Source organism: Plectropomus leopardus, chromosome 3 (assembly GCF_008729295.1).
Source record: "Plectropomus leopardus isolate mb chromosome 3, YSFRI_Pleo_2.0, whole genome shotgun sequence".
In the NCBI taxonomy this organism is placed as follows: domain Eukaryota; kingdom Metazoa; phylum Chordata; class Actinopteri; order Perciformes; family Serranidae; genus Plectropomus; species Plectropomus leopardus.
Genome location: NC_056465.1, coordinates 31,925,917 through 31,952,737, shown reverse-complemented (window position 1 = coordinate 31,952,737; position 26,821 = coordinate 31,925,917). Strand labels below are relative to the sequence as shown.

The following is a 26,821-nucleotide window of genomic DNA, read 5'->3' as shown; positions in this document are numbered from 1 at the left end:
CATCATGTTATAGACAAGAGAAGAACTAGTATGACTCAGCAACCTTTTTAGTGATATTAAGATGGAGAAGACAGGCTTATCTGGGGACTTATTTGTGACTTAAACTTTTAAGTCACAATATGAAGGGAAATATGGGAAATATGTGCCTTCGATTATGCTGACTTCATTCAAAATAAAAAGTATATATAACTTTTTTGGGGTAAATATTGATCTTAAACTGCCTGTAGAATCCATATTACCTGAGTGCAATTTACATATCAAAAATCTTTTTTTTTTTTTTTTTAAAGAAGATTCCTAAAAGTGAGAACTTCAAACCAGTTGGAGGTAAGCTTGGCCCTTCCGAAATTGCGATCCTTTGTTTGGAGAACAAGGACACTGTTCTTTTCGGCAACATGTGGAAGTAATTGCGCCAAGCGGCTGCATGGAGCTGGGAGAAGGGAGGAGGGGAGGGGGTGATCATCAGCCCCGGGGCTCTGCTCGGTGCAGAGACACCGGTCTGATGCCCCTCATCTGTGCCCACAGATAGGTGATTCATAGCGGCCCATTATTCTCCTGTTGCCCTACAGGAGAGCCTCGGGGTGAGGGGGTAAAATAAAAAATAATAATAATGGCTGAGCTTAGGGACTCGGTACACAGCTGACGCATGTGTGTCGGTAAACAGGAGAACCCTTAGGTTTTCTGCGGAAAAAAGTGTGTGTGTGTGTGTGTGTGTGTGTGTGTGTGTAAGTAAGAGAAAGAGAGGGTCTGGTGTTGCTGTGATATGATGGTGTTGGAGCGCCCTCTATGAGTTTAGGGCTCTACTGTTCCCACTTTGCGATAGATGCACAAATACTGTGTCCATTCACTAAACTGCCATGCATCATGCAAAAAGGAGCCGTAAAAAAGTGCAATTATGTAATTAAATCTGTTAATAATGCTTGCTAAAATAAACTGCCAATAATTGCACTCACAAAACAAGAACTTTTATGCAAATCAAAGACAGCGAAAAACAATCATGACACACCGAAAGTTTCTCATAAACACACCAAACCTCCTTTTATCCTCCAAAAGTTCTCGTATCCACATAAAACCCCCATGAAAATGCCATTCCTCCCCTTATTTCTCCGCGGATATTCCCACTCCTTAAAAAGACTCTTACTTTGAAAAGGGGTCCAGCGCTGGAAGGGAGGAGAGGGGGGTGTCATTTCCTGAGAGTTATTTACTTTGAGCCAGATGATTACTTTTTTTGTCGGAGGGGAGGAGGGAGGACTGTAACATTGAATCAGTTACAGGTCGCTTAGCTGGAGCGCAGTTGTGAGGACGGTCGCGGATGCGGACAGAGGGGCGCACATATGCTCTCACAGCGCAGGATCTCTGAGGATTACAGCCGCTGCAAAGGACCCTCACTGCGCCTTTTGGAGCGACCAATTCACTGTGGATATACTTGCACGAAGGGAATATAAAAGAGGGGATTACTAAAAGGTAATTGAAAGGTTGCTGGGAGCAAAAAGATGACTGAAACACATTTTCTCAGTCTTTTAGGAAAAAAAGTTTGGGGTGTTTTTTAATCGGAAAAAGTATTAGAAATTCAAGAAATATTACATCTATAGGTCAAATAGTTTATTTGCAGACTTCATTAGTGTATCTAATTATTAGAGTCCGATCTGGAAAAGTTTATTTTAAAGTTTTATTCACTAATAAAAATAATGCATTTCTGCTCTTGAAGTTGTATTTGCAACTTTTGCACTAGGAAACGCATTTTATTCCTTTAGATTAGATTTGTGTCCCCCGTGCACCATATGGTCTCCCCGCTGGACGCCGAGCAGGGAGATGTCGCTGACTCGGCTGGATAAAAGCGCTCGGTTTCGGCCTCACAGCTGGAGGTGTCACCTCGAAGACTGAAGGCACCATTGTGGGATGCTGCCTGGCATGTAATGGGAAACACATTGGAAATTGTACATCACATTGTTTTCTCGTCTGGTGGAGGAATGTGGGGAATTAAAATGGAAAAATCGGCACTGGAGGCACTGGAATGAGTCCGAGTGGGGCTTCAAGAGCTGCAGCTGAATGGATTCAAGAAAAGAAAGCTGTTTTGGAGCCACGGCGCATTCTTCATTAACCACCTAACCCTGCTGTGTCACCAAGGGATTTTTGCATATGCCTGTGGTCAAAACTGACAAAAATGCATTTAAAAAAAAAAGATATTTAAAACTTTTTTGATGCTTTTTGCACAATTTTCTCTCTTTTTTTTCGTACGACATATTCACTTTTAAAAAGAAATCTCTCCGTGGAAATCAGCTTCTTGGAGTGGGATTGAACTGAGAAAGTTGAGAGGCGCCTCGTCAGCTGTTGCTCAAACTATCCAGCGATGCATTTGCTATCAGCCACATTTGTTGGGTCGCTTGCTGGGAGCGGGGGAATAAAAGAAGACATGCAAGCAGTCTGACTGCCACTCCAGGCTTTAGTTAAGATTAACTCGCAGTGGCTGGAGGATCTTCGCCAAAGCCAAGGCAAAAAAAATATTGAAATTGTTTGAGACAAGGCGTGTGCACAAACAAGTCAAAACGGATTAGACTTTTTGTCAGCTGATTCCCACGCGAATATGTACTTTTGCGCGGAGTGGGTCCGCTAATTATAGAGTTAAAGAAAGCCAGGTTGCCCATGGATAATTTAGGCCGTTTCGGATGAGACAGAGCGGACAGCCACAGGAAGTTATGCAGGGGCCAAAACGTTTTATTGTTTGGGGACACTGTCCATAAAATATATCCACATTGGCTTCTGAACGTTTAAAAACAGGGAAAATAGTAATAAGTCAGATATAAAACGATCCTAACTCAAATTACTCCTGAAACAAAGATGGTTTTAGAAGGAAAAATGTATGATTAGTGGAAATTAAAACGTTTGGAAGCGTTTTCCTTTAGTCCGCGCCTCTCAAACTGTGGGGCCCCTGATGCTGATCCAACATCAGACAGACAGAGGGACAGACAGAGAGACAAGGGGAATGCGGGCTGGAGAGCTCCGTGACAAAACCAAACTTGACAGGGTCTGTGAGATGACTTGAAGAGTCTGGACTAAACTTGTCTTAATTAGGGATCCAGTAGATATTTCGTTTAAAATATTCTTGGATTAATCAAGAAAAAAAGTCAGATAGACATGTTTGGGGGCTTAGGGATAACTGTTTAGAGCAAAATCAACAAAAAGTGGACATTTTCTTCATTTGGACGAAAAGAAAACTTTACAAAAGCGACTGGAGAAACTGGAGATGATGAGACTCAAGGTTTAGTGCCAAAATGTGGACTGTGTCGCCCTCTACCGACAGTCTTTATGTTGACTCGGCTCGCTGCAGCCAGAGGAGCGCTCTGTCTGTCCTCTCTATCCGGTCCAACATCCATCACTGGAATTAACAGTCTTGTTATCTTCACCCTCACTTTATATTAAAAAAAATCATGTACTCCTGTGATAAATTTCAAATTGTGCGCTGAAGTGATGTGGGAGACCACAAGAGTTGCTGCCAAATCCCCCTGAGAATGATCCCTCTATAAATCTTTGTGGGTTTATTATAGCAAGAGCAGGAGTCAGTGTTAGTGCGCACAGGCTGGGCTTCACGGGACTTCAGTTGATTTATTGATTAAATTGTAATGTTATCTTATTGTTTAGAATGTGGACACAGTAGCAGGTTATCATGCCTTATCACCGAGGATCGAATAATACAAAAGTGCATCTACTTGTTGACTAAATAACTCACTTTCTGTGTTTACAGACCACAGCATCCATAGACATGGATGGGGTAAAGGCGTATGTCGTCTTTGGGGGTATCCTGGTGGCGCTGGTTTCAGGTAAATACATAGCAATGTGCATAATGATGTTTTCTGTCATGTTTTGACAGCTCCTGTTTTCTTGTTTGTTTGTTTTAGGCTTTTTAAGTTTTGAAAACAGTATATCAGTGGTCAATGCAAAAAAAACTGTAATAAAAATAGCGAGACAAGTGGGTCCAAAACAGACACAAATGGAAATAAAATTAAATAAAATTAAAATAAATACACAAATAAAATAAAATACACAAGTATGAAATGGGCTAATAAAGTTGTATTTACATAAAGTAGGTTAACAGTTTTGGTAGGGCTATGCTAGTTGATTTTTTAATTTAATTACATTTTTTTAAGTTTAACGTTGTTTTCAGATATGTATCTAGATCTGATTTGAAAGTGGTATGAGGGCAAATTAAATAAACATTTTATGGATGTAAAACTAAGCTAAAAGCGAGCAAAATAATGATATATTGCTCATCGTTGGAGAAATTTGGTTCGAGTAAAATGTTCCTACCAAAGTGTCTTTGAAACTGAAAATCACTCCAGAAGATAGTCATGTTTACACATTGAAAAGTTACGTGTTCTCATGTTTCCATATGTTATCACTAAAAGTGCATTTTCCTCCAATATTTTTAAACACTTTGTTTCAGTGACTTCCGCACTGTCGCCACCTACCATCGTGTCCAACAAAGACGAGTTCATCCTGCAGCCAAATTCCGTCTTCAACATCAGCTGTACCGGCAAAAGAAACGTAGTTTGGGTTGAACCTCTGCCGAAAAACACCTTCGTTTATCCGGGATACTACACGGCGACACTTTTTATTTACAACGCAACTGTGGAAAACACCGGATACTACATGTGCACCTATGAGGATGACCTGGGGTCCGAACCGGAAGAAGATAATGAAGCGGGAATATATGTTTTCGTTCCAGGTGATTTTTTTAAATGATTATTATTATTTTTTTAAGTCGTCAACAGTCAGTGGGACTAGGGAAATGACACAAATATTAACTGTTGGATAAAAGTAAATGCTGAAAAAAATAAAACATAAAAACAGAGTGGCTGATAGAGAACTGCAGGGATGACGTTTTTTTGTAGGCCAATAAGGAAGTGCTGTTCTGGGCTGCTTTTAGCCCCAATATAATGTAGCAAAAAGTTTATTTAAACAGAGACATGTGTGGACACCCTGTTGTGTTAAGCAGGAGCATTGCCTTTTAAAACTGCCAGGTTTATTTAATCTAATTCTTTATTGGTGTGGGGAAACGTATTGCCAGAACAAAAGTAAAATTAAAAGAGTAAGACTTTGTATTTTATACATGTTGCTTTTGATTCAGCGCTCCTCTAAAGCCCCCAGAAAACAGGAGAAAACATAAATTAAAGTCTGTTGCACACCATTTTGAAGAAACTTGTTTAATCTGGAAACTGGAGTAAAATGGTGCAAAACATTAAAGTTTGGCTAAAGATGAACCATGGAAAATTTTAAGCATGAAACACTATTATGTGCCAATTTTCTGCATCAATTGGTGGTGTAAATGTCTGAAATTTTATCCAAACAAAAGTTCTCTGCCATTGTCATGTTTTTATTGAGGAAGACAAATTCAACCCCAACATCTATGCCTGTGCAGAATTAGGCTACTTAAAGCTAGCTAATAGAAGTTAGCATTGGCCCCCATAAACTTGTCATAACTTACAAGATCAAGTCTAGAGCAGCAAAACCTGAGCATTAATGGATTACTGAACGGTCCTAATGGGCACAGACCCAAGGGCCCAGAGTGTCAGATAATATGTATAAACCAAGAAATAATTCAAAATGACCACAAAAAGATACAAAACTACAAAAAGGACACATAGATACCAAAAAGAGACACAAGACAACCACAAAAGATGCATAACAACTACAAAGAGATGCAAAACCAACAAAAAAGTTTGCTTGACTTGGTCCTATGTGACAGAGGTGGAGGGGCCCTTTGCATATCTATGCCCTGGGGCCCATTGTCTCATAATCCGCCCATGAGCCAGAGTACATTCAATTAAGAAAGAGCATGTTTTATTGTTTAGGAACTCAACTTTTCATGTAAAAGACATATAATTGTAAAAATTCAGTACAAACCAAACAGCAACAGTACAAACCAAAAAGAGAAAAGCTACAAACACCAAGAACAGCTTATCAGAACCAAATCTTTACTTGGGAGGTCAGGGGTCACACATGTGATGGCAGAAGAATCTGTTCAGGGAAATCACACAAGAAACAAAGTCCAGAGTCAAAAATCAGACAATCAAACACAAAGATAAAAGCTGGAGAGCATGAACACTCAACGGCAACAAAGACAATCTGGCAAGTAAATGTGGGACACACTTGGCTTTAAATACACAAGACCTGATCACTAACTACACCTAGGTGAGTGAAAAAGACACAGGTGAAACACATGAGGTAATCAACAAAGGTGAGCAAACTCAGGAAGTAGAATTAGCGCGAAACACAAGGAGAACTCATTTCAAAATAAAACAGGAACTGGACACAGACACAAAAATAAACTTAAAAGAATATCACAATAAATTGTCATTGTACATCTTTAAAAAGTTAGGCTACAAACCAATAGTCCAGTTTTAAACAAATATAAGGTAAAAACGTAAAAATATAGTAATTTAAATACATAACAAATATGAATTTAAGTATGAAAAAGAGGTACAATGTATCATAATACACTTTGCAATCAACCAAGTTTGACCTAATTCCTCTTTCTCAGATCCCCAGGCTCCATTTGTCCCCGAGACCCCTGAAAACTTAGTCGTCCCTATGTATGTACCTGGGGTCCCCATTTCCTGCCGTGTGTCTGACCCCTACTCTAACGTCATCCTGAGGAGCGTCCCCAGCGGAGAGGAGATGTCCACCTACTACGACAACAAGATGGGCTTCTTTGGGAGTCTCTTGCCCGGGCAGTACCAGTGTGAAACCACCGTGAATGGGCAGACGATGAGAAGTGCGGTTTATACTGTGGAGACTGAGGGTAAGTCAACAAAAAAAGGGACATTTTGTAGATTTGGGGTCATATTCAAGGTTTCTTGAAATACCTGGAAAAGTTATGAAATTTGAAATACTGTTTTCCAGGCCTGGAAATGCTTGGGAATTAACAGAAAGTTTTGGAAAAGTTTTGAATATGCATTGTTTTTGCTATCATTTAAATGATGTGCATAAAATTCCCTGAACACGTCACATAGAATACATTGTATTTAAAATCAAGTGAAACAGTGTATGACCGTTGATCATATTAGCATTTTTTTAATCGTCCAAAAAGGGATGCAGCCTGGACATTTTGTAAAGTACCTGTAAGTTCACCGCTGGTCTATTTGCACATACAACTATTTGGCAGCACGAAATTGCAAATAATGATAGCAAGTGCTAACAGTTTGCTCATCCAGGGAAGTGCGTGATTATAGGCCAAACCCACCTCACCTACTTAAATAAAGTAATAAAAATAGGCTAAAAAATAGTAAATACATAAATAGAATATAAAAATTAAAAATATTACGTAATGTGTGGGACCCTGCAGTATTTCTAATGAAATTCTGTGTGTGTTTTATGAAAACATCCCTGAATATATCAGGACCTTTGCCTCCTTGTGATGAATATGTTTTTAATCTTTGTAAAAGTAAGTTCAAATGAGAAAGAAAGAAAGTTTTTTTTTGTGCACGCCTTTCCAAAAAAGCACTTTAAAGGATAGGAAATCGAAACCTGAACAGCTGGAATCACTCCCCAAGTCTGTTTACCATGAGGGAACTGCAGGGTGATCTCACTGCATGAGAGCAATGACATTATGTCATTATCACAGAGGGAGATGACTTAACACGTCTGTTTTCACTCTTTGTGTGTGTGTGTGTGTGTGTGTGTGTGTGAGACTGCGTAATGACGACCTAGTAAGCCACAGCTCTGTGATAAATGAGCTCATGGTGATCGAGATCTCACTATCTTGGGACCTTTGTGATGACGGTGCTGATATTTGCTCTCTGGTGGTCCCTGTAGCCCCTGTGGAGATGGAGGATTTCAACATTGAAGTGAAAGCCAGTGAGGAGACATTGAGAGCCGGGCAGCCTTTTAACGTCACGTGTGTCGCTCCCACTGGGCTGGGCTTTCATCAGCAGTGGCTCCATCCCAAAAAACAGGCAAGATGTTTTCTTTTCTGTGTTTTTTATTTCAATTTAGTCTCCTGTATGGGTTCATCTATAATAAACATTAACTTCTCAGCCTTCTTGCCCTATTTCCTTCAACCCCTTGTCATATTTCCATGTTATTTCCTACCCAGCAGCACTGAGCCTTAAATTAGCGAATAATGGTTTTGGACCTAAACCTACTGTAGCAGTGGCAAGTGGAATATAGCTCTGTGGACGGCCCTTAGTGGTTACAAAGTATGTAAGGAAAGCAGCAACCAAATGTTGTGTCTTCATTTTGAGGAACGTCAGCCAAAAAGCTCTTCCAGCAGTTAACCCTTTGAGACCTGGATGCACAGCAGTTTTCTTGTGTTGCATGCAGAAGCCACAAGCGTTTTGACCGTTTGAAACCTGAGCAAACTGGTGTGAATTCTTTCAAAAACATGAGGGAAAAAAAAGCAATGACCAACTTAGTGATAAATGTCCCACAAATTGCAAAAACAGTAAAAAGGTGACACAAAAATGACCTAAAAATCAGTTTTTAAAAAGGAAAGGATTATTAGAGAAAAATTATATAAAAAACAGAGAAAAATGTCCAGAAAAAAATAATCCACAATATTTTGTCCATAAAAATGTATTAATAACTATAAATAATTGTATATTTAAAATGATTTATAAAACATATGAAATAATAAAAAGTATAACATAAATACATATACATATTTTATTACAGCTCTTTTTAGGTATTTTTTTCTTTTTCTTTTTTGCTCATTTTTTGCAAATGTTTGGGCCATGGCGTGTTATTGTACTTTGCCTCTCCCCATGTTTTTGAAAAGGAATCAACCAATTTGCTGATGTTTCAAAGGCTCCACCTCGTACGCAAAATGTTGACGGGAAGTTCAGGACAAATGGCTTGAGGAGAGCAGGCAGTTAAAAAAAAGAAGAAAAAAAAAAGGAAAGGAAAAGAAAAGGATAGTAAATCCTTTGACCCCTGTGACCTTGTGCCATGTTGGACAGATGCTGTCTACACATGACAGCCAGCTAAACATTTAATGCGTTTGAAGTGTTAGCTGAAAGGATCCGAAAGAGTTTCATGTGCAATTTACGTTTGTTTATATTCAGATTCTCAATCTATGCAGCACGTTGTATGTTTTTCTGCATGGGGTTTCTCTAAGCCTTTTTCCAGAGATGGAGAACGCTGGAGTCGCGACTCCTGGTTTTGGTCTCAGTTGCAATTACAGACTTTTAAAAGGCTCTGTGAAGCTGATTTATCTCCTGTGGCCCAGCAAGTGTTTTAACCATTAGCCCTCAGCAGCACGACAAACTGGCTCTCATGCATTGTACCTGTAAAATGGAAAAAAACACTAAGAGTTAAGAAATTCAGATATCTCGTTACGAAGTTTTTCTTTGTATTCTGGTGTGTGTGATCTTAAACCCATATTGTTCTTCTGTTCTTATAGGCTGTGGATGCAATTCAGATGAAACAGACTCTCCCTGACCGGGTCATCTACACACTCAGTATCCCACAAGCCACTGCTCAGGACAGCGGCACCTACGAGTGCTCCATCACCCACGAAATCAGCGGAAAGGTCAGAGTCAGCAGCGTGGCTGTTACTGTCTTCGGTAAGTCTCAGACGGTTCCTACATAATGAGTTTTCAGGAACTGTGATGATGTGAATAAGTGCTCACGCCACCAATTTACACCCACTTTATCCAAATATTCTCATCATCATCATCCAGTTAAATTTGTCTTGGTTTCACGTATGTGCACGAGGTGCTTTCAGTGGTGTGTGGAAGTCATTTTCTACCATCCGACTGTAAAGCTTCACCTCTGCTTTCAACATTAGCTACTGTGTTTTATGGGATGGCTCCAGCAGATGTGTGTCAGACCTTCATTTCACCTCTCTGTCACTGTGCATTCATCTCAATTCTTGTGTTTTTTATTCACTGAATCTGTTTCTTTTCCTGTTTTCATTCACCTGCTTATTCTTTTCTTGTTTTCTCACCTCAGAGGAGAATTCCTTCGTGGCACTGGACCACAGTGGGATTCTGGCTACTGAATTTGTCAGTCTTTTAGAAGAGACAGAGTTTACCATCCTCATTGATGCCTACCCGGCCCCGAAAGTGACGTGGCTGAAGGACGGCAAAGTCATGCCACAAACCTACTACGTCCTCACCAAAACCAGCCACCTTGAAGGCAATCGGTGAGAATAAAGATTTGTTTATAAGTTAATTGAGGGGCTGTTTAGTCTGACAGCAGTTAATACATTGAAATGAATAGTTTGATGTTTCATGAAATACGCTCCTTTGCTTTCCTGCTGAGAGTTAGATAAGAAGATGCCACTCTGATGTTTGTATGGTCAATATGAAGCTGTAGTCTGGAGATGGTTATCTTAGCTCAGGATAAAGACTGGAAATAGCTAGCCTGGCTGGGTGCAAACAAAGGTGACAAAATCAGTCTATCAGCACTTCTAAAGCTCCCTAATTTACATCTCATTTGTTAAATTTGTACCAAAACAAAAGTCCTAAAGTCCCCCCCCCCACTGTGTGCCATTGGGTGTCATTGAATTTGTAAATAAAACCTTGTCTTTTGTACGTGCCTCCATGGTGAATGAACAGCCCAAAAAGGAGATACATTTTGATAAATTGAAGTCATAGGAGTCCACCTTTAGCAACAGTAAAACGGTCTTATTTGTCCAGTCGTACTTCTCAAAACGGACAGCCCTTTCTGACGGGGAACTGAACTAAAAGTCAAACTTATCTTTGCTCTTAAAAGCCAAACATGATTTTACCTCTCTGAAAATGGGAGATGCTGGTATATCACTGCCTAATGGTGAATCATACCTAATCTTATAAAACTTTTGAATTCTTTGTTCACCAATGCATTCAAGACAAAGAAAAAAATCACAAATTCAGTCTAACGCAGGGTGAGTAGGCTAACTGATAAACAAATGGTCATTTGGAGTGTGAAGTATTTCTTTAAAATGAAAAACATTGCAGTTTTACAGGTAGTTATGTCATGTCATGATTCTATACTGTGCTTTGTAAAAAACCCTCTTTCAAATCAAATAAATGACATCAGCAAGCTTAAGAGGAGCTGGTAGGTGGATTTTGTATGCCAGCCACCTGCTGACTCCAGCCTCATATTTAATGTAAAGGCAGGAAAGTGGCATCAATCCTCTAATATAGCTTTTCCAAAATTTCCTTTAAACGAAAAAAATATGTTCTACTTTTCTTCTCACAGGTATCAAAGCATTCTGATATTTCGGCAGCCTCTGGGGAAAGACAACGGGAATTATACCATCACAGCCCTCAGTGGCTCTCGCACTGCTCAGTTCTCCTTTACCCTCAAAGTGAAAGGTAAGATAGATAACAAATGATAGAAAGATAAACAAATAGAGGATTTGTGATCTGTAACTGAGCGCTGCACGTGTCTTTCTTTCAGCCCCTACCGCAATGATGTTCCCACCCTCCTCAGCCCCAGTGCTGCTGCCACAGGTGGAGGAGATGGTGGTGCCCCTCCACACTCCTTTCACCCTGACCTGTCGAGGAGAGGCAAAACTAGCCTGGGAGACACCGATCGATGTGCACGAGCAAACACAGGAGGACAACAGTGGTCTGTTTGTCACCACCGTCACTGTCAACAACGCCACTGCCATGCACACCGGCTACTACACTTGCTTCTACAGCAGAAACAGCACTGACGATTCAGAGGACAGCAGCATCTACATCTATGTGCCAGGTACAAAGCAGCTTTGAGCTTGCATGTTTTATGATTCGACTTTATTATCTAGTCTGAGAAACTGAGAAATTGTACTTCACCTCAGATCCAGATGTTCCCTTTGTGCCATCGCCGGTGCCTTTTGGCAACCACGTGCTGTCTGACCACGAGGAGATGGAGATCCAGTGTCGAGTGTCTGATCCCAGTGCTAACGTGACCCTGGTTAATGTGGACACCCAGCAGCCTGTGCCCAGTGTTTATGACAGCAAGAGGGGTGCTTTGGGAGTATTCACTGCTGGAACCTACGTCTGTAAGGCCGTCATAAACGGAGAGGAACACGTCAGCGGGGAATACATCGTCCACGGCTGGACAGGTGTGTGTTTGCATTTGTAAATGTGTTAAAAAAGGAGGCATCATACCTTGTAAAATCTGATGGGTCAGCTCCATGTTTTCTTTTGTGGATCTGTGTCCAAACACATTTCAACCCTCTTAATCTCAGGTGGCACTGGGCTGCACGTTGAGCTGACGGCCAAACGCACTGCTCTGCTGGTGGGAGACACCATCACAGTCAACTGTCTGGCTCGGGGGTCTGAGATTCTGGAAGACCACTGGAAATACCCTGGCAAACTGGTGAGAGCAGAAGTCACCCTTTGCAGCACAAAAAAACGGTTCAAACTAATTCTGTTTTGGTGTCGGCCCCCCAAACCTCTTTTTGCATGGTGGATTGAAACCTGATGATCCTCTCTCTGTGACAGGCTAATCGTGCTGTCAAGACAGTGCATGAGAATAAGAGAGATCAGGAGATCCTTTACACCCTGACGATCCCTCAGGCCTCAACCAAAGACAGCGGCATCTACTCCTGCTCCATCACTGATATTATTAGCAATGAGAGCCAGACAAAGGAACTAGTTATTCGAGTTTTTGGTATGAACGCTGTTTTTTGTTGACTTATTTCATAAATTCTCTTTCCTTTGGGGATGAATGATTGCTGATTGTCTGTTTCCTGTTTTCTTACAGCAAGTGAATTTATGTCCGTGTGGCCGGAGTTTGGAGAATACGAATCTGCAGAGCTGGATGAAGTCCGCGAGTTCAGGGCCGAAATCAGCTCCTTCCCCAGTGCTCACGTCACTTGGCTTAAAGACGGCATCCCGCTCAGCGATGTGACAGCCGAGATCTCCACCAGCCTCCGGCAGCTCAGTGAGACCAGGTGAGCCTCCTGTACAAGGTCGACTAATGACAAGCTCGGCGTTGACCTTCCCTCACATCAACCAGGCCTGTTATTAGGTCCTGTGACTGTGTGTTTAAAACAGTTTCTGGTTGCTCTGTTTTAGCTACATGAGTGTTCTCACCCTGATCCGCGCCAAGGAGGAGGACAGCGGGAACTACACCCTGCGAGTGGAGAACGGAGACCAAATTCGTGATGTTGGATTAATCCTGGAGGTCAAAGGTCAGAGAGAGGAAACATTTCATTACCTTTTACTTTCTTTCTCACCTCAACATTTTAGTCGATGTTATGGTCTGTCTTCACATATTTGAACACACTTTAGCTGTGTTTTCATCAGCAGCTTTTGGTATAGTACCTTTGGAACCAAATGTAAACCCTACAAACATGTACCTCCCAGCTCTGCCATGTTTTCTGTCTCCAAGTGAGGATTAGAGTATGCAGTTCACATTAATACTGTTGAAATGAATATAATTCTTTTTAAATGGTTGAAGATCCACTCATTACTCAAAGTGTGTGTCATCCAAGAGAGGCAATAAAAACAGATGGAGTGGTCAAAGTTGTCATATTGAAAATTAAAGTGTTGAATTCACATTATCAACTCATACATTTAGTGATATTACAAGTAAGCATTCCACCTTAAAAGTTGCTGGCAGTCGGCCCAGAGATAAATTATTTTTTCACCGTCTACAGCTGCTGCTAGAGGCTACAAACATCCTTTCATTTTATAAATCTAGCTTACTAATGTATAAAAAACTTGTCACAGTATAAACAGTGGTTAAACCAGCTACAGCTCAGCCCTGAGCACAGAGTGTTGATTTTCTACTGACATATCAATGGACTGCAATGTTTCTAGCTTTACCCTTTAGTACCTGATCAGTGTGCTAGGTAAACAAGCAAAGGGGAACAATTCCAAAGATAGCATCCTCAGCTTTTCACAATGGAAACGTGAAAAATGCAAATTGAACTGAACTGACCTGCTTGGCGGAAACACAGTTTTTGCTTAACCACTTCTTTTGACCGTGTTACAGTGCCTGCAGTCATTGTGGAACTGATGGACATCCACCATGGCTCAGCCACGGGCCAATCTGTGGTGTGTATTACCAGAGGGCAGCCAACTCCAGTTGTAGAGTGGTTCGTCTGCAAGAACATCAAACAGTAAGTTCTTTAGTTCGACAGTCATTTGCTCAACAGCCAAAAGAGACGCTTCCAGACCTCTCAGTCCACATCAATGCAGTCACGCCACACTTCTCTCTCTTTTTAATTCACATCTAGTTGTGCCAATGACTCGTCCTCATGGGTGCCCCTCCCCGCCAACTCCACCGAGATCACAATGGACTCGCACATTGACGAGGACAGTAACCTGGAGAGCCAAGTCATGTTTGGTCACCTGGAAAGCACGCTGGCGGTACGCTGCCTAGCCAGGAATGAAATGGCTGCTGTCAGCAGGGAGGTCAAACTGGTGTCCAATGGTAAGAACAAAAGTCTTTAACCAGCTTTTTTATCTGACATTTGATGTTGTTGTTTTCACCTTGTTTCCTCTTAAGTTGCTTCCATTTCCGACACTCAGAGTGCGACAGGCTTTGTGAGTAGCTGTGTTCAGGGCTGGGAAAGTGCTGTCAGTGTTACAGCAGCTGTCAGATGATGAGTTTGCAGTGAGACAGCTGATAGGGGGCTGCGCTTTAGCCACGAGGAAGGGGCTCTGACAGCTAATTCTTGGAAGCAAGTGATCGTTAGGCCATTTGGTTCTTCCAGATGAGTTTACACCCCTATCTTCTTCCCCTAAGTGCCTGGACCCCTCCCCCTCTTCCATGTTATCTTCCCAGCATACCTTTTGGTCCTAGTAATCTGGACTCCCTGTGGATTTAATTGTTTCTAAGGCCTGATAAATGACTTTTGTAATACACACATTTCTTTGCAAGCATTTCATTTTGTCATTACAACAAACACATGTTGCATCTGTGTGATCAATGTGCGGCCCATCTAACATGTGTGACGGCTGGCTCTCCTCCTGCACAGGCCCTCACCCTGAACTGACTGTAGCTGCTGCTGTGCTGGTGCTCCTCGTCATTGTCATCATCTCACTCATTGTCTTGGTTGTTATTTGGAAACAGGTACTGTTGCCACCATTCTGCAATCATTCTTGCATATCCACTCTCATATTTACGCTCTACTCTTCCACCTTTTTTATGCATTCGGGAAAAGTTGTTTTTGGAGTGCATATTTTCCTTGCAAAATCAAGCATTTAGATTAAGACTGCAGCCTTAAAATGTATGATATTAGTGGTTTATGGCAGCTAATGAGAAGTCATGTATTTTGAATAGCAGATGTGCACTGTGCCAAATTGTTTTGAGTATCCACCAAACAGCAATGCTTCTGAAGTCTCCTGAGCTATGAATAAAACAAATTTTGTGGGCAGACTTTGCAAGGCTAGTAAATTGCTTTTAAAAACAACTGAGAATGTTAAAACGGTCCCAAATGCCAAAATTACAAAGGTTAATTAACTAGTTCTTAAATGTATTTTGTCCTCCAGAAACCACGTTATGAAATCCGCTGGAGGGTTATCGAGTCTGTGAGCCCAGACGGCCATGAGTACATCTATGTGGATCCCATGCAGCTTCCCTACGACTCCAGATGGGAGTTCCCCCGTGACAGGCTTGTGCTCGGTGAGCTGATTCTCATTTTCGATGTGCTAAAGCCGTATTCTTGTCCCGGTGGCTCTGCAGCCTCCCTGCAGGGATGTTCCGGTCAGGATGTCTCACTCCGTCTTTGAAGTGAGGCTGTCATAAGCTTATCTGGCTCGGGCAGAAGGGGTTTTCTGGCTGGGGATTGGTTTGCCTCAGTGATCAAGGGGACATTCAGCCACCGGAAGAGTCATAGATGAGAAAGCAGAGGCATCCAGAGTGTACGGATGTGTTTGTGCAGGTTCTTTTGTTTTTCTTTGTTGATAATTGCTGTGTGTGTGTTTTTGTTTGTTTTGTTTTTCCAGGTCGTATCTTGGGCTCTGGGGCCTTTGGAAAGGTGGTAGAAGGCACTGCCTATGGTCTCAGCCGCTCCCAGCCTGTCATGAAGGTGGCAGTGAAGATGCTGAAACGTGAGTTTACAAGACATTTAAGCCGTGATGCTACCTCATGTTAGCAAAGCTCACTAGTTATGGGCACTGGTTAGGTGAAAGGGAACCTGTACTGTAACTCTATACTATAGTATAGCTGATTTGTCCCTCAGTAGCAGCAGAAGCTGTATTAGTGACATGGAGGCTATAGATGACATTCTTATGTAGGCCGATGCAATCTCCAGAGGTAAAAAGCTAACGTTAGGGTAAAAACAAACTACACTACAGTCGCATGACTTAACGTCACTTCCACAACAAGGCTGTCCAGCGTGGCTTGATGTGATGACGTTTTGCAGTCTCATTTTGCCACTTGTTTACAACTGTCTTTTTTAAGACACATAAAAGCTTCAAAGTTCACGAGTGGGGTATTTACTGACGTATTTTGTGTCTCTTCAGCTTGTGTTAACCACAGACCTTATTTCAGGCTTGTAACAAAAAACCTATTCAAAAAAACCCATTGACTTTGAGACAAGGAAAACGGGAGTGCTGAATGGTAACTTATTTCCTGGGGCACTCTTTTGCTGTAATTAAAAGTAATCCAGTGATAGTTGTCTGTACATGCATTAGTACAATGCAAAAAGGAATTGCTAACAGCTAATTCGAGATACCTTTAATAGTGCTAAATTGCAAAACAGGACATAGACTGGGGGTGTTCAGGGTCTTTGAGACTCCTGCCATAAATAATTGAGCCCATAAAACACTGCAATAATAAATTCAATGAGTAGCATAAAATATGAGACCTGCTAAACAATTTAAAATGTTTCTGAAAACATTGCAAGATGCAACGTAGCAACAACTCAGACAGTTGATTCTATTCAGCTGATGCAGAACTTTGTTTTTATAGGGGCAATGACAAAGAAGTGGAAAAAGTGATAGAAAGGAAAATACTAAAGAATCTACAGGACAATAAATACACTTTTTTACAAGAAGATAAAGCAACCAATTATAGGCTTCACATTAAAGAGGTCTTGGGTTAACATTTTGTTGTTTGATGGTTTGATTATGTGCGATGATAATCATGGTTTCTGTGGTGTCTTCCAGCCACAGCCCGCTCCAGTGAGAAACAGGCCCTGATGTCTGAACTGAAGATCATGACTCATCTTGGGCCGCATCTCAACATCGTTAACCTCCTGGGAGCGTGCACCAAGTCAGGTGATTAATACACAGACAAACTGCAAAACGTAAAGACACACATATCCTTCACAGGCAAACACATAATATATAGTAACAGCTTAGTTTAACCATTGTTGTCTCTCCCTTGTAATTTTGTCACCAGAGACACACAATAACGCCCACGTCCATGCTGCCAAAAACCTGCATGCACACACACTCATTCAGATTTGACATTTGTACACATTTATGGCTCTAACAGCCAGAAATGATTGACATCCCTGTCTCAGCTCTCGGTGGGTGTGGTATTTTAATAGGCTTTTTATGGGAAAGTGGAGGCTTGCCCTGGTGACTGTGCTTTTAGCCTTTACGAGCCTCTGATAAGATTAGCCTGCAGACTGACGCCGATGCACGACTTTATCTGCTGTGTTGTTCCCAGGCCCCATCTACATAATCACTGAGTACTGCTTCTACGGAGACTTGGTCAACTACCTGCACAAGAACAGGGAGAACTTCCTCAGCCTGAACCCAGAGAAGAGCAAAAAAGAGCTGGATATCTTTGGAATCAACCCTGCAGATGAGAGCAGCAGGAGGTATCCCTTATACGCTTAAATACATGCATTTAAGTTTTATTTTTATCCTTTTACATGTAACGAAGGACACATTTAAATGCACTTTTTACATCAATTCCCCTTTGCCACTCCTAAATATTACAGCCCAACAACTTGCACAATTGCTTCACGCACACTCACATTCTCCCCTTCCCCTAATCGGTAACTCTATCGCCATTTTCTCCATGGTTGTGGAGATTGTCTGGCGTCTTCACCTAATCAAATCACAGTCTGAAGTGGTCTCGGCTTTCAACCTAATTTCATTGTATCGGAGGTACCTGTTAATTCTCTCCAACCCAGACATTCAGGGTGAAACAGCAGCCCTCTCTGGCTCATCTGTGTTGATGGATGACTCACAGTGACCACACCTCGAATTGACCATAACATGATTTAATCCTGGCTACCATGTTAGGCTCAACCACATCTTCCTCTAACCCCAGCCACATGGAGGGAGGGAGAGGATTTAAGGGCACTGACGTACACACAAGTGGGGACTGAATCAGATGCAGTGATGGATGAAGTATTCAGTTCCTTTACTTAAGTAAAAGTACTAATACCACATTGTTAAGAGTAAAAATCCTGCAGTGAAAATGTTACTTAAGTAAAAGTAAGTAAGTATAATCAGGAAAATCTACTTAAAGTATGACAAGTAAAAGTACACTATTCAGACCCCCCCCCCCCAAGACAAACAAACAAACAAACAAACAAACAAACAAAAACACACCCCAAAATTCAAAACTACAAAAAAATAAAGAAAAATATTTGCCAAAGTACCTAAGTCAGAAAGAAATTAAAGACACACCAAAAAACTATTCCAAAAGAATAGAGAATAGTAAAGAAAATGACTTAAATATTTATCAAAATACTTGCCAATTAATTTTCTGTTGATCAGCTAATCGATGACTCGACTGTTCATTTCAGCTGTACTTGTATAAACTGTTTGGTAGTTTAATTTTAAACAAAATGTTATATTTCATTACTCTTACTTTATAAGAAAAATCTTTGTTGTCAGATACACATAGTGAATTAAACATACAATATTTTACTCTGAAATGTAGTGGAGTAAAAGTATAAAGTGGAATGAAAAGAAAATAATCAAATATAGTACAAGTACCTCAGATTTATACTTAAGCACAGTGATTGAGTAAATGTACATAGTTACATTCCAACACTGATAAGATGTGTAACACAATGTTTTATCACCATGGTTCTTGAACAATTCCTCCCTCATCGCTAACAGCCTCTTCTTTGCACACAGTTATGTGATCCTGTCCTTCGAGAGCAAAGGAGACTACATGGACATGAAGCAGGCTGACAACACTCAGTATGTCCCCATGCTGGAGATGAGCAACGCCTCCAAGTACTCAGACATCCAGAGGTCTGACTATGACCACCCACCCTCTCAGAAAGGTACGAACGTACAGTTTGTTCCTCCTCTCTGTGTCCTGCTTTCCACTCTCCCCTCTGAGTTATTGGTGTGGATGCGTTTGGCTTCAGCGCTGTGTTTGAGTCAGTGTTGGTGAAGGGGTACACCCTTGTCAGAATTTAGGACTGGTACAGCCCTGTAATTACATGGAGAGGATAATTGTAGCACACGCATAATAATGCCTGGTTTCTCCCTGCCATTAGTAAAAGCCAGGTTTGAGCAGCCAGTACTATATTTACAATACATGTTGAACATATACTCATGGTGTTTTCTGTGTGTTTTCAGAGGGTGAGATGGACGACATGCTGTCAGATGACATGAACGAGGGCCTCAGCACCACCGATCTGCTCAGTTTTACCTACCAGGTGGCCAAAGGCATGGAGTTTCTGGCTTCCAAAAATGTAAGTTATGTCCACAGTGAACGCAATGTGGGCAAATAATAATAATAATATATATTTTTTGTAATTGCCTTTCAAAACATTCAAGGTCTCCTTATAATGCAGGGTTAAAAAATAACAGATCAGTTAAATTAACAAAACAAATTAACAATGTAAAAAATCATTATGTACAAAGGTACACAGGTTATAATATGCAGGTTTTAAAAGATGCATTTTGGGATGAGATTTGAAAGTGGAAAGAGAAATGAACGAAACGTATATTTTTATCCAATTTTTCCACATTCTTTCAGCTGGGGTTTGCATGCCACGTATAGGTCTTGTAGCCTCACATTCCCCTGCTACCCGCTGCTTGTGGATTTTGCTCCTATATGGTGACAGCAGTGGTGGCCAAAGGGGAACTGAGGAAATCAGCAGTTGTGTGATAAGCAGTCTCACGGAGGCTGCTGAGCCCACTCAGGAGAGAGGCCAGGGGCTGAATATAGTAGCCGCACATCCAGGGCTAGAATTACCGGGCAGGGACACACTGCAGCCAGAAGCTATTCATTCTGCTTCATAGTTATTATCCCTAAATATCCAGTGGTCACAGCCATCCCTCCAACTGGCATGTTTACACAAAGACCATGCTTTATAAAGCAATATGAAACGGCATTAAAAGTGAACTCAGCTGAAATGAAATACATACAGAAATAGATAGCTGTGGGAGCAAAATGTGTTGGGAGTGGATGAAACCGAGGATTAAAAAAAAATTTTGATGAAGCAATGAGCTCCCCAAATCCCCTTCTTTCACTTTTTTTTTTTTTTTTTTTTTTTTTTTGCAGTGTGTGCATCGGGACCTCGCTGCCAGGAATGTCCTCCTCTCTCAGGGCAAGATAGTGAAGATCTGTGACTTCGGACTGGCCCGAGACATCATGCATGACAACAACTATGTCTCCAAAGGGAGTGTAAGTCTCTGCTCATCACTGTATGCACTTAAATCATGGTTTGCAACCTGGGGGTCCCAAACCTCACTATGGGTCACTAAAGCTTCACGGGGGATCAAAAGACGTTGATTCTTAGAGATGTAAGAAAACTTACAAAAAAACCCAAAAACAGTAGGCATAATCTTACAATTTCAATATATTTTTTTGAAGACATCTAAAATAAATGGCTATTTTTTAAGTTTAGACTATTATTAAAGGTCTAAGAAATACATAAGGCAGACAGAGAATGGTATATAAAAATTCCGAAAAATATCAGGATAACTCTGATGCATCTATAATGCAAAATATGCAGGAACTAATCAGTTTAAAATTCATCAAAATAGCTCATTTTACATGAACTACAGTGTTTCCCACAGAATTATGTGGGATAGCTGTATGTGGCGATAGCTGATGACAGGTTTTTGTTTTGATTTTTTTTTTAAATGCTTGCATGTCCCTTTGTATCGTTCTGTGTCTCTTCCATCCATGAACACAGCACAGGTGGAGCTCTTTGTGAAAAATACTGCACTAAAACACAGCTTTTTATTCTTTTCCATCATGGTTTTGCAAGTGTGATTGAACATTTCCTCTCTGTCATCACACAGACTTTCCTGCCAGTGAAGTGGATGGCACCAGAGAGTATTTTTGACAACATGTACACCACTCTCAGTGATGTTTGGTCCTATGGCATCCTACTCTGGGAGATCTTCTCCTTAGGTGAGCCTCTGCAAACATATTAGAGTAAATAAATCTTTTAGACTGATGTTGGATGATAATCTAATGAGAATCTGTTTTGGTCTGCAGGTGGCACCCCATACCCGGGGATGGTTGTGGATTCAAGCTTCTACAACAAGATCAAGAGCGGATATAGGATGTCCAAACCGGAGCACGCACCTTCTGACGTGTACGTGATAATTTCCATGATGACTGTACTGTTGCTGCGCATTACATTACCTAACATGCTGTCAGATGAGGAATGCTGTAAACTCAGAACAGTTTGTTTCTGAAGTGTGATATACAGTGCCTGACATGAGTCACAGCAAAATTACAAAGTACAGGACAGGTCGTACTGTTCTCTATGGTAACATTGCCTGTTTTTTTTTTTACTTTTTTCAGGTATGAGATGATGATGAAGTGTTGGAACAGCGAGCCAGAGAAGAGGCCGTCTTTCCTGGGCCTGAGTGAAACTGTATCTTCTTTGCTGCCTTCCAGCTACAAGAGGGTGAGTCTCCTTGTGACCTCTCATGTGCCCAGACCTCTTTGGAGTCTTAACACCTGCTTTTTAGTTTACCACCTCTCATTCTTGACCCCATGCTTGAACTTGCACATTCTGTTCTTCTTTTTTTTGTCATTTTTTCAGCTGATTTTTAAATGTCAAAGTGTCCTCTCTCATGCTTTTGCTTTTAATTGTGCCCCCGAGCAAAGTACAGGTTGAAAATCATTTAAACACACTCCTAAAGTAGCAGGCTGTTCATTTAAAACCCCCTTCCGCTTCCTCTGAGAGCGCATTAGGAGTGTTACTGTGGGCTCTCTGTGTTTCTGTGAAACCAAAACCTACAAGTGATTAGAGCGCAAATGCAGCAGCTGGATGTCAGAGCGGCTGGCCTCAGACTGTGTAATGACGCAGCCCCAGTTCTCGCCTCCACCACCCGACCTTAATTACCCCATTAAACTCCACACCGCACATGGCACATCAAAACAGCTTCACCTCTGCCTCCTTTGCAGAGATTTAATGGCTGTGGGGCAGAGCAGGAACCAAATCTTGTTTTAGCACCTCAGCTTGGATGGGATGTGTGATTTTCAGTTTAGATGGCACCGTCCAGCTGGCAACACAACCAGCGATCACACTCGTACCACAGTTCTCCTGTGACTTTGTAGAGCTTTATTAATTCTGTGCTCACACTTGTACACTGTATTAAATTTAAGCATTTAATTCTGATTTATTTGTCTGTTTTGTGCAGCACTATGAGAGGGTGAACCACGAGTTCCTGAAGAGCGACCACCCCGCTGTGACTCGGGTGTGCATGGAAAACGACGACGCCTACATTGGCATCACCTACAAGAACCAGGGCAAGCTGAAGGACAGGGAGAGCGGCTTCGACGAGCAGCGGCTGAGCTCCGACAGCGGCTACATCATCCCCCTCCCCGACCTGGACCCCATATCTGACGATGAATATGGAAAGAGGAACAGACACGGGTAAATGAAAGCAAACATTTGTCTCCAAAACATCCATAAACAGGGGTGCTGGAGTGAGGGGAGAAGTGGGACTAACTAGCCAGGACCCCAGTGGGAGCAGGGCTGTCGAAAAGCCTTGAAGAAAAGTTTGGTTTTGTTTGCAAGGTTTTATTTCTAAGTAAGTAGTGCTAGAACTAAATATACTGGCTGAATCAATGAGCTGACAGACTGAACTACGTATAAAATCATATAGGAATTTCTCTGGGGCCCGTCTCACCTCTTAAAGGCACAAAATGGTTTAGTCACAGACTGCTTATGCATAGGGACCAGAATTTGGTGCTATACTCCTGTCCTTATAATATGTCACTGAGTCAGGGTTGTCACTTCATTCGATAATAGAAAAGGGGTCTCCTAAGAAAAAAAAAGTTAGGAATCACTGGTCTTTGAGGACCACAGATGACACTAATGCGTTATTCGTGTCCCCTGCAGCTCTCAGACATCCGAGGAGAGCGCCATTGAGACGGGCTCCAGCAGCTCCACTTACGCGAAGCGTGAGGGCGAGACTCTGGAGGACATCACGCTGCTGGATGAGATGTGTCTGGACTGTAGCGACCTGGGGGAGGACAGCTTCCTGTGACAACTACCAACCCCTTAGAGCAGAAGCAGGGAAAAATAGGGGGTGTAAGGACATGGGAAAACTAGAGACAAACTTGTAAATCAACCAAAGACTCTGGCTGTCACCCCTCCATTCCTCCTCTTTGACCGCCCGTTCAGAGGACAGAACAAAACCACTTTACTGTCTGAATGAGTCTGTGGTGACAGTGCGGTACGCCCTTTACTTCTCCCTGGACACTGCCCCCTGTTGGGCTGGAGGAGTGAGTGAGCATCAATGAAAAGGTGACAACAAGGACTCAAAGAACCACCGAGCCTGTGTCGGACCTAAAAAAGATCTTTTTAATTTGCAGAGCTTTATTTTATCGGGCATTCTTTAAACAGCAATATAAGCAAGAAGGGATGAATTCAACAAGTCGGTCAGCAACTCTAAATGAACACCACGGAGTATCATTCACATTATATATTAAACCACTACAGATGCACTAAACTAAACGAGTCCGATACTAGCAACAACATTGGCAGGTAAACTCACTCCACAATCACCTGCTGCAAGAGAAGCACCTGATGCTGGCACAATCAGTCGCAATACTCAGATATGAAAGCACAAAATCTGTTTTGTATATGACCATGTAGTGTTTTCAGTGTCGAAATACATGCGGTAATTCAAATTTATTTTTGTACATCTTCATTTTGTATACATGTATTATTTGTGAATACCGAGTAGATGTCGACCATAGCTGTTTGAATGGTTATGAGAGTAGAGCTTATGAGTTGCCCTAATACAACATGAAGTTCTCAAATGTCATCCCTGAAGTCATGTGTGACAAACGGGCTTTGAAAAACAAAACGAAGTGTGATTGTATTGTAAATAGCTCCAGAGTTGTTTTATAAGAGAGACTTATTGGGATAACGATATTTTATGTAAGCACATATTAAGCCTCTGCACCCTCATTCGCCCCCGTGGAGCCAAATAAGTTACAACAAAGAAAACAGCAATTTTTCCTCAAAATGTGCCAATATAGTGGACAGCATATAGTCAATGACAATATTTGTGGATTAGAAATATTCATATTTTATGTATGATATGGATAGTAATCAATTTATCTACTGCAAAAATGGAAAAATAAAAGGGATTAAAATGAAACCAAGTTCATCTTGTCAGTAGAAATGGCAGTATTGGAAAAAGGAGAACAGCTATATGTGTCCTCCAGTCTCATATAATATCCATTGTCTATTAGCAGGTTCTAGTTATACTAAGACACTAGATGGACTAGAGATTCATGTCGATCTGATGTTATACATCAGTTATGTGTAGACTCTTTGTAATCCTCCGTATCTTCCAGCTACTGTACCAGCTGTGCCACTGCCTCTGCCTCTTCCTGTTGACTGTGATATAATCTGCAATCAGTTGTTGCACTTTCCTATTTTTGTCTCCATTTGTTTGTTTTGCAGAAAAAGAAAAGAAATGAAAAAAAACAGAAAGTTCTTTTGGCTTTTGATGTCTAAAGCTGTGTGGATGCGAATGTTTGTGCCGCAGGTGAGTGATGTGTTGTCGACGGTACAGTATCTGTAATTATAGGTAATCACACCCAATATGATGATTTAATACTATGTTTCATTATGTTACAACGTGTACATTCAGATGATTTATATTTCAATAAATGATTTATAATGTAAATGGGGGGTGTTTTTTTCAAGTCTGGGATTTTAAAGGATTACTCAAACAAACAGAAGTAACACTAGTAATAAAAAAGGATATATGAGGTGCATGTACTGGGGGAAAATTAATTATAAAGATGCAAGGATGCAATAGAAGATGCAGCATTCCTGGACAAGAATAATGAGACTCATTTTATATATGTTGCAACATAACATATTGGTAAATAACATCAGTATGAATAAAACAAGACTGCAAAAAGAAATGCCTTCTGTAGATAAGGGCATTATCATACATAACAGCAGTGACACACACAAAGGACCAGCAGAGGGAATACACAGATCATTTACTGAAGTAAAAGTACCAATACAAAAATGGAAAATACTAAATTACAGGCAAAAGTCACTGTAAAAAGTCAAATGGTACTTGTGATTCTTAACCAATGGATTAGTCCTCTTCAGAGGGTCACCAGGTTAAAAAGGGGGGTCTTGAGATTATCAATTGTGGGAAAGGGGGAAAAAATAAACACAACAAAACACACACACAAAAGACACAGAATTAGTATCCTTGTGTGCCGGTGCAAAGCAGTGGAGTTACAATTGCAGTTTGCACTGACTCATATGTCACCCTGATTGTATACAGTGCTTAAAATAATATAAATATTGCTGATAGAAGTCACAAATTCTAAAACAAGGAGATCTGTACATTCAGCACAGTTTTAAGGTGGGCAAGATTTGTGTCAGCAATTCAGTATCTGGACAAATGTCCCCCTTTCTGTTCCTGAGTCATGGTGTATGATGATGGTCAGAAAAGTGTTTTTGCAGAACATTATGATGTTACAGTGAAGCTGACCTTACAAGTTTTGGATATTTGTGTGAAATGTTATCATAAATAGTGTATGAATTCCTAAGTTATGGCCAAAAATATGTTTTTGACATCATAATGACCATGACCTTTGCCCACCAAAATCAAATCACTTAATTGTTGAGTCCAGGTGGATGTTTGAGCCAAGTTTGAGGAAATTAACTAAAGGTGTTTGTGAGATATCACTTTCATGAGAATGAAATGGATGCAGAAGATCACAGCCACATTTGACCACCAAATTACCATCAGTTTATTGTTGAAGTCAAGTGGTTGTTTCTCCCAAATTTGAAGAAATTCCCATATGGAATTCTTGAAATATCACATTCACAACAATGGGACATATGTACATACTCGTGGACAGCCCAAAAACATAATAGAAATGTGGATATTATATCAAATATAAATATTATGTCACTACATGGAGTAAAGTAAGCTGTCAAAATGTGATAAATGCAGTCAGACAGATAGCCATTAGAGGGCAACAACTTCACCATCAGGCTGCCAAATGCTTTGCCAAAAGACAGCAAACACTCATTAAATCATAAAACATGCTGCCCAGTTTTCTCAGTGTCGCTGCTTTGGTGGTGGTCTGTGTAGCTGAAGTCTAAAATTAATTTAAGCTTCTGAAAATCCCCAAATAAGCTCCACTGCATTTGCTCACAGCACTGAGAGTAACTTGTCATTATCATTTTGTCCCACTAGAGGGAGGTAGGATGCAGATAATGCTGAGCGGCTGCGGGGTGGGAGTTAAAGTGGGAGAAGAGGAGGGTCAGCATGATGTAGAGGTGCAACTAATGATGGGAGCCTGCAGACTGGGGAGGGCCTTCACACCAGCTTTAATCCTGATCACAACAAGCTCAGAGGGTGTGTGTCCTGAAGCGGGTGTGTCGTGAGGAAAGTACAACTTTATGATCCATCAGGCCGCATGCACACCTGTTCTTCATCTGAACCACCACATAACCTTCCTCGAGCTTAAATCTATAAAGACTGTTTGGTGATATGCTTGTTAAGCACAG

At 41.2% G+C, this 26,821-nt stretch overlaps 1 protein-coding gene across 2 annotated transcripts; it reads left to right on the top strand.

Moving 5' to 3' along the window:
* Window positions 1–1,251: 1,251 nt before the first annotated feature.
* pdgfra (platelet-derived growth factor receptor, alpha polypeptide) lies at window positions 1,252–24,917 on the top strand. Of its 2 annotated transcripts, XM_042483201.1 has the most exons (29): window positions 1,252–1,461; window positions 3,740–3,815; window positions 4,439–4,720; window positions 6,536–6,796; window positions 7,810–7,949; window positions 9,395–9,557; window positions 9,946–10,138; window positions 11,179–11,294; window positions 11,380–11,676; window positions 11,762–12,028; window positions 12,155–12,285; window positions 12,411–12,579; window positions 12,673–12,862; window positions 12,987–13,102; window positions 13,909–14,035; window positions 14,153–14,349; window positions 14,897–14,991; window positions 15,411–15,543; window positions 15,867–15,971; window positions 17,031–17,141; window positions 17,539–17,692; window positions 18,969–19,120; window positions 19,422–19,537; window positions 20,353–20,475; window positions 21,099–21,210; window positions 21,298–21,397; window positions 21,610–21,715; window positions 22,455–22,690; window positions 23,159–24,917. In XM_042483201.1, exons 2-29 carry the CDS (start codon window positions 3,758–3,760, stop codon window positions 23,304–23,306), a joined length of 4,398 nt encoding a protein of 1,465 aa, XP_042339135.1. In that variant the 5' UTR covers window positions 1,252–1,461; window positions 3,740–3,757; the 3' UTR covers window positions 23,307–24,917. The 2 variants fall into 2 exon arrangements, with proteins under 2 accessions (XP_042339135.1, XP_042339142.1); XM_042483208.1 differs by lacking the exons at window positions 1,252–1,461; window positions 3,740–3,815; window positions 4,439–4,720; window positions 6,536–6,796 and having other exon boundaries at window positions 7,875–7,946; window positions 9,391–9,557.
* The last annotated feature ends 1,904 nt before the right edge of the window (window positions 24,918–26,821 follow it).

Coding starts and splice junctions, on each gene's coding strand:
- pdgfra (XM_042483201.1), top strand. CDS start 3,758: ATGGATGGGGTAAAGGCGTATGTCGTCTTTGGGGGTATCCTGGTGGCG. Junction 14,992..15,410: donor TGGTTGTTATTTGGAAACAG/GTACTGTTGCCA, acceptor TTTGTCCTCCAG/AAACCACGTTATGAAATCCG. Junction 21,716..22,454: donor TGCCTTCCAGCTACAAGAGG/GTGAGTCTCCTT, acceptor TGTTTTGTGCAG/CACTATGAGAGGGTGAACCA.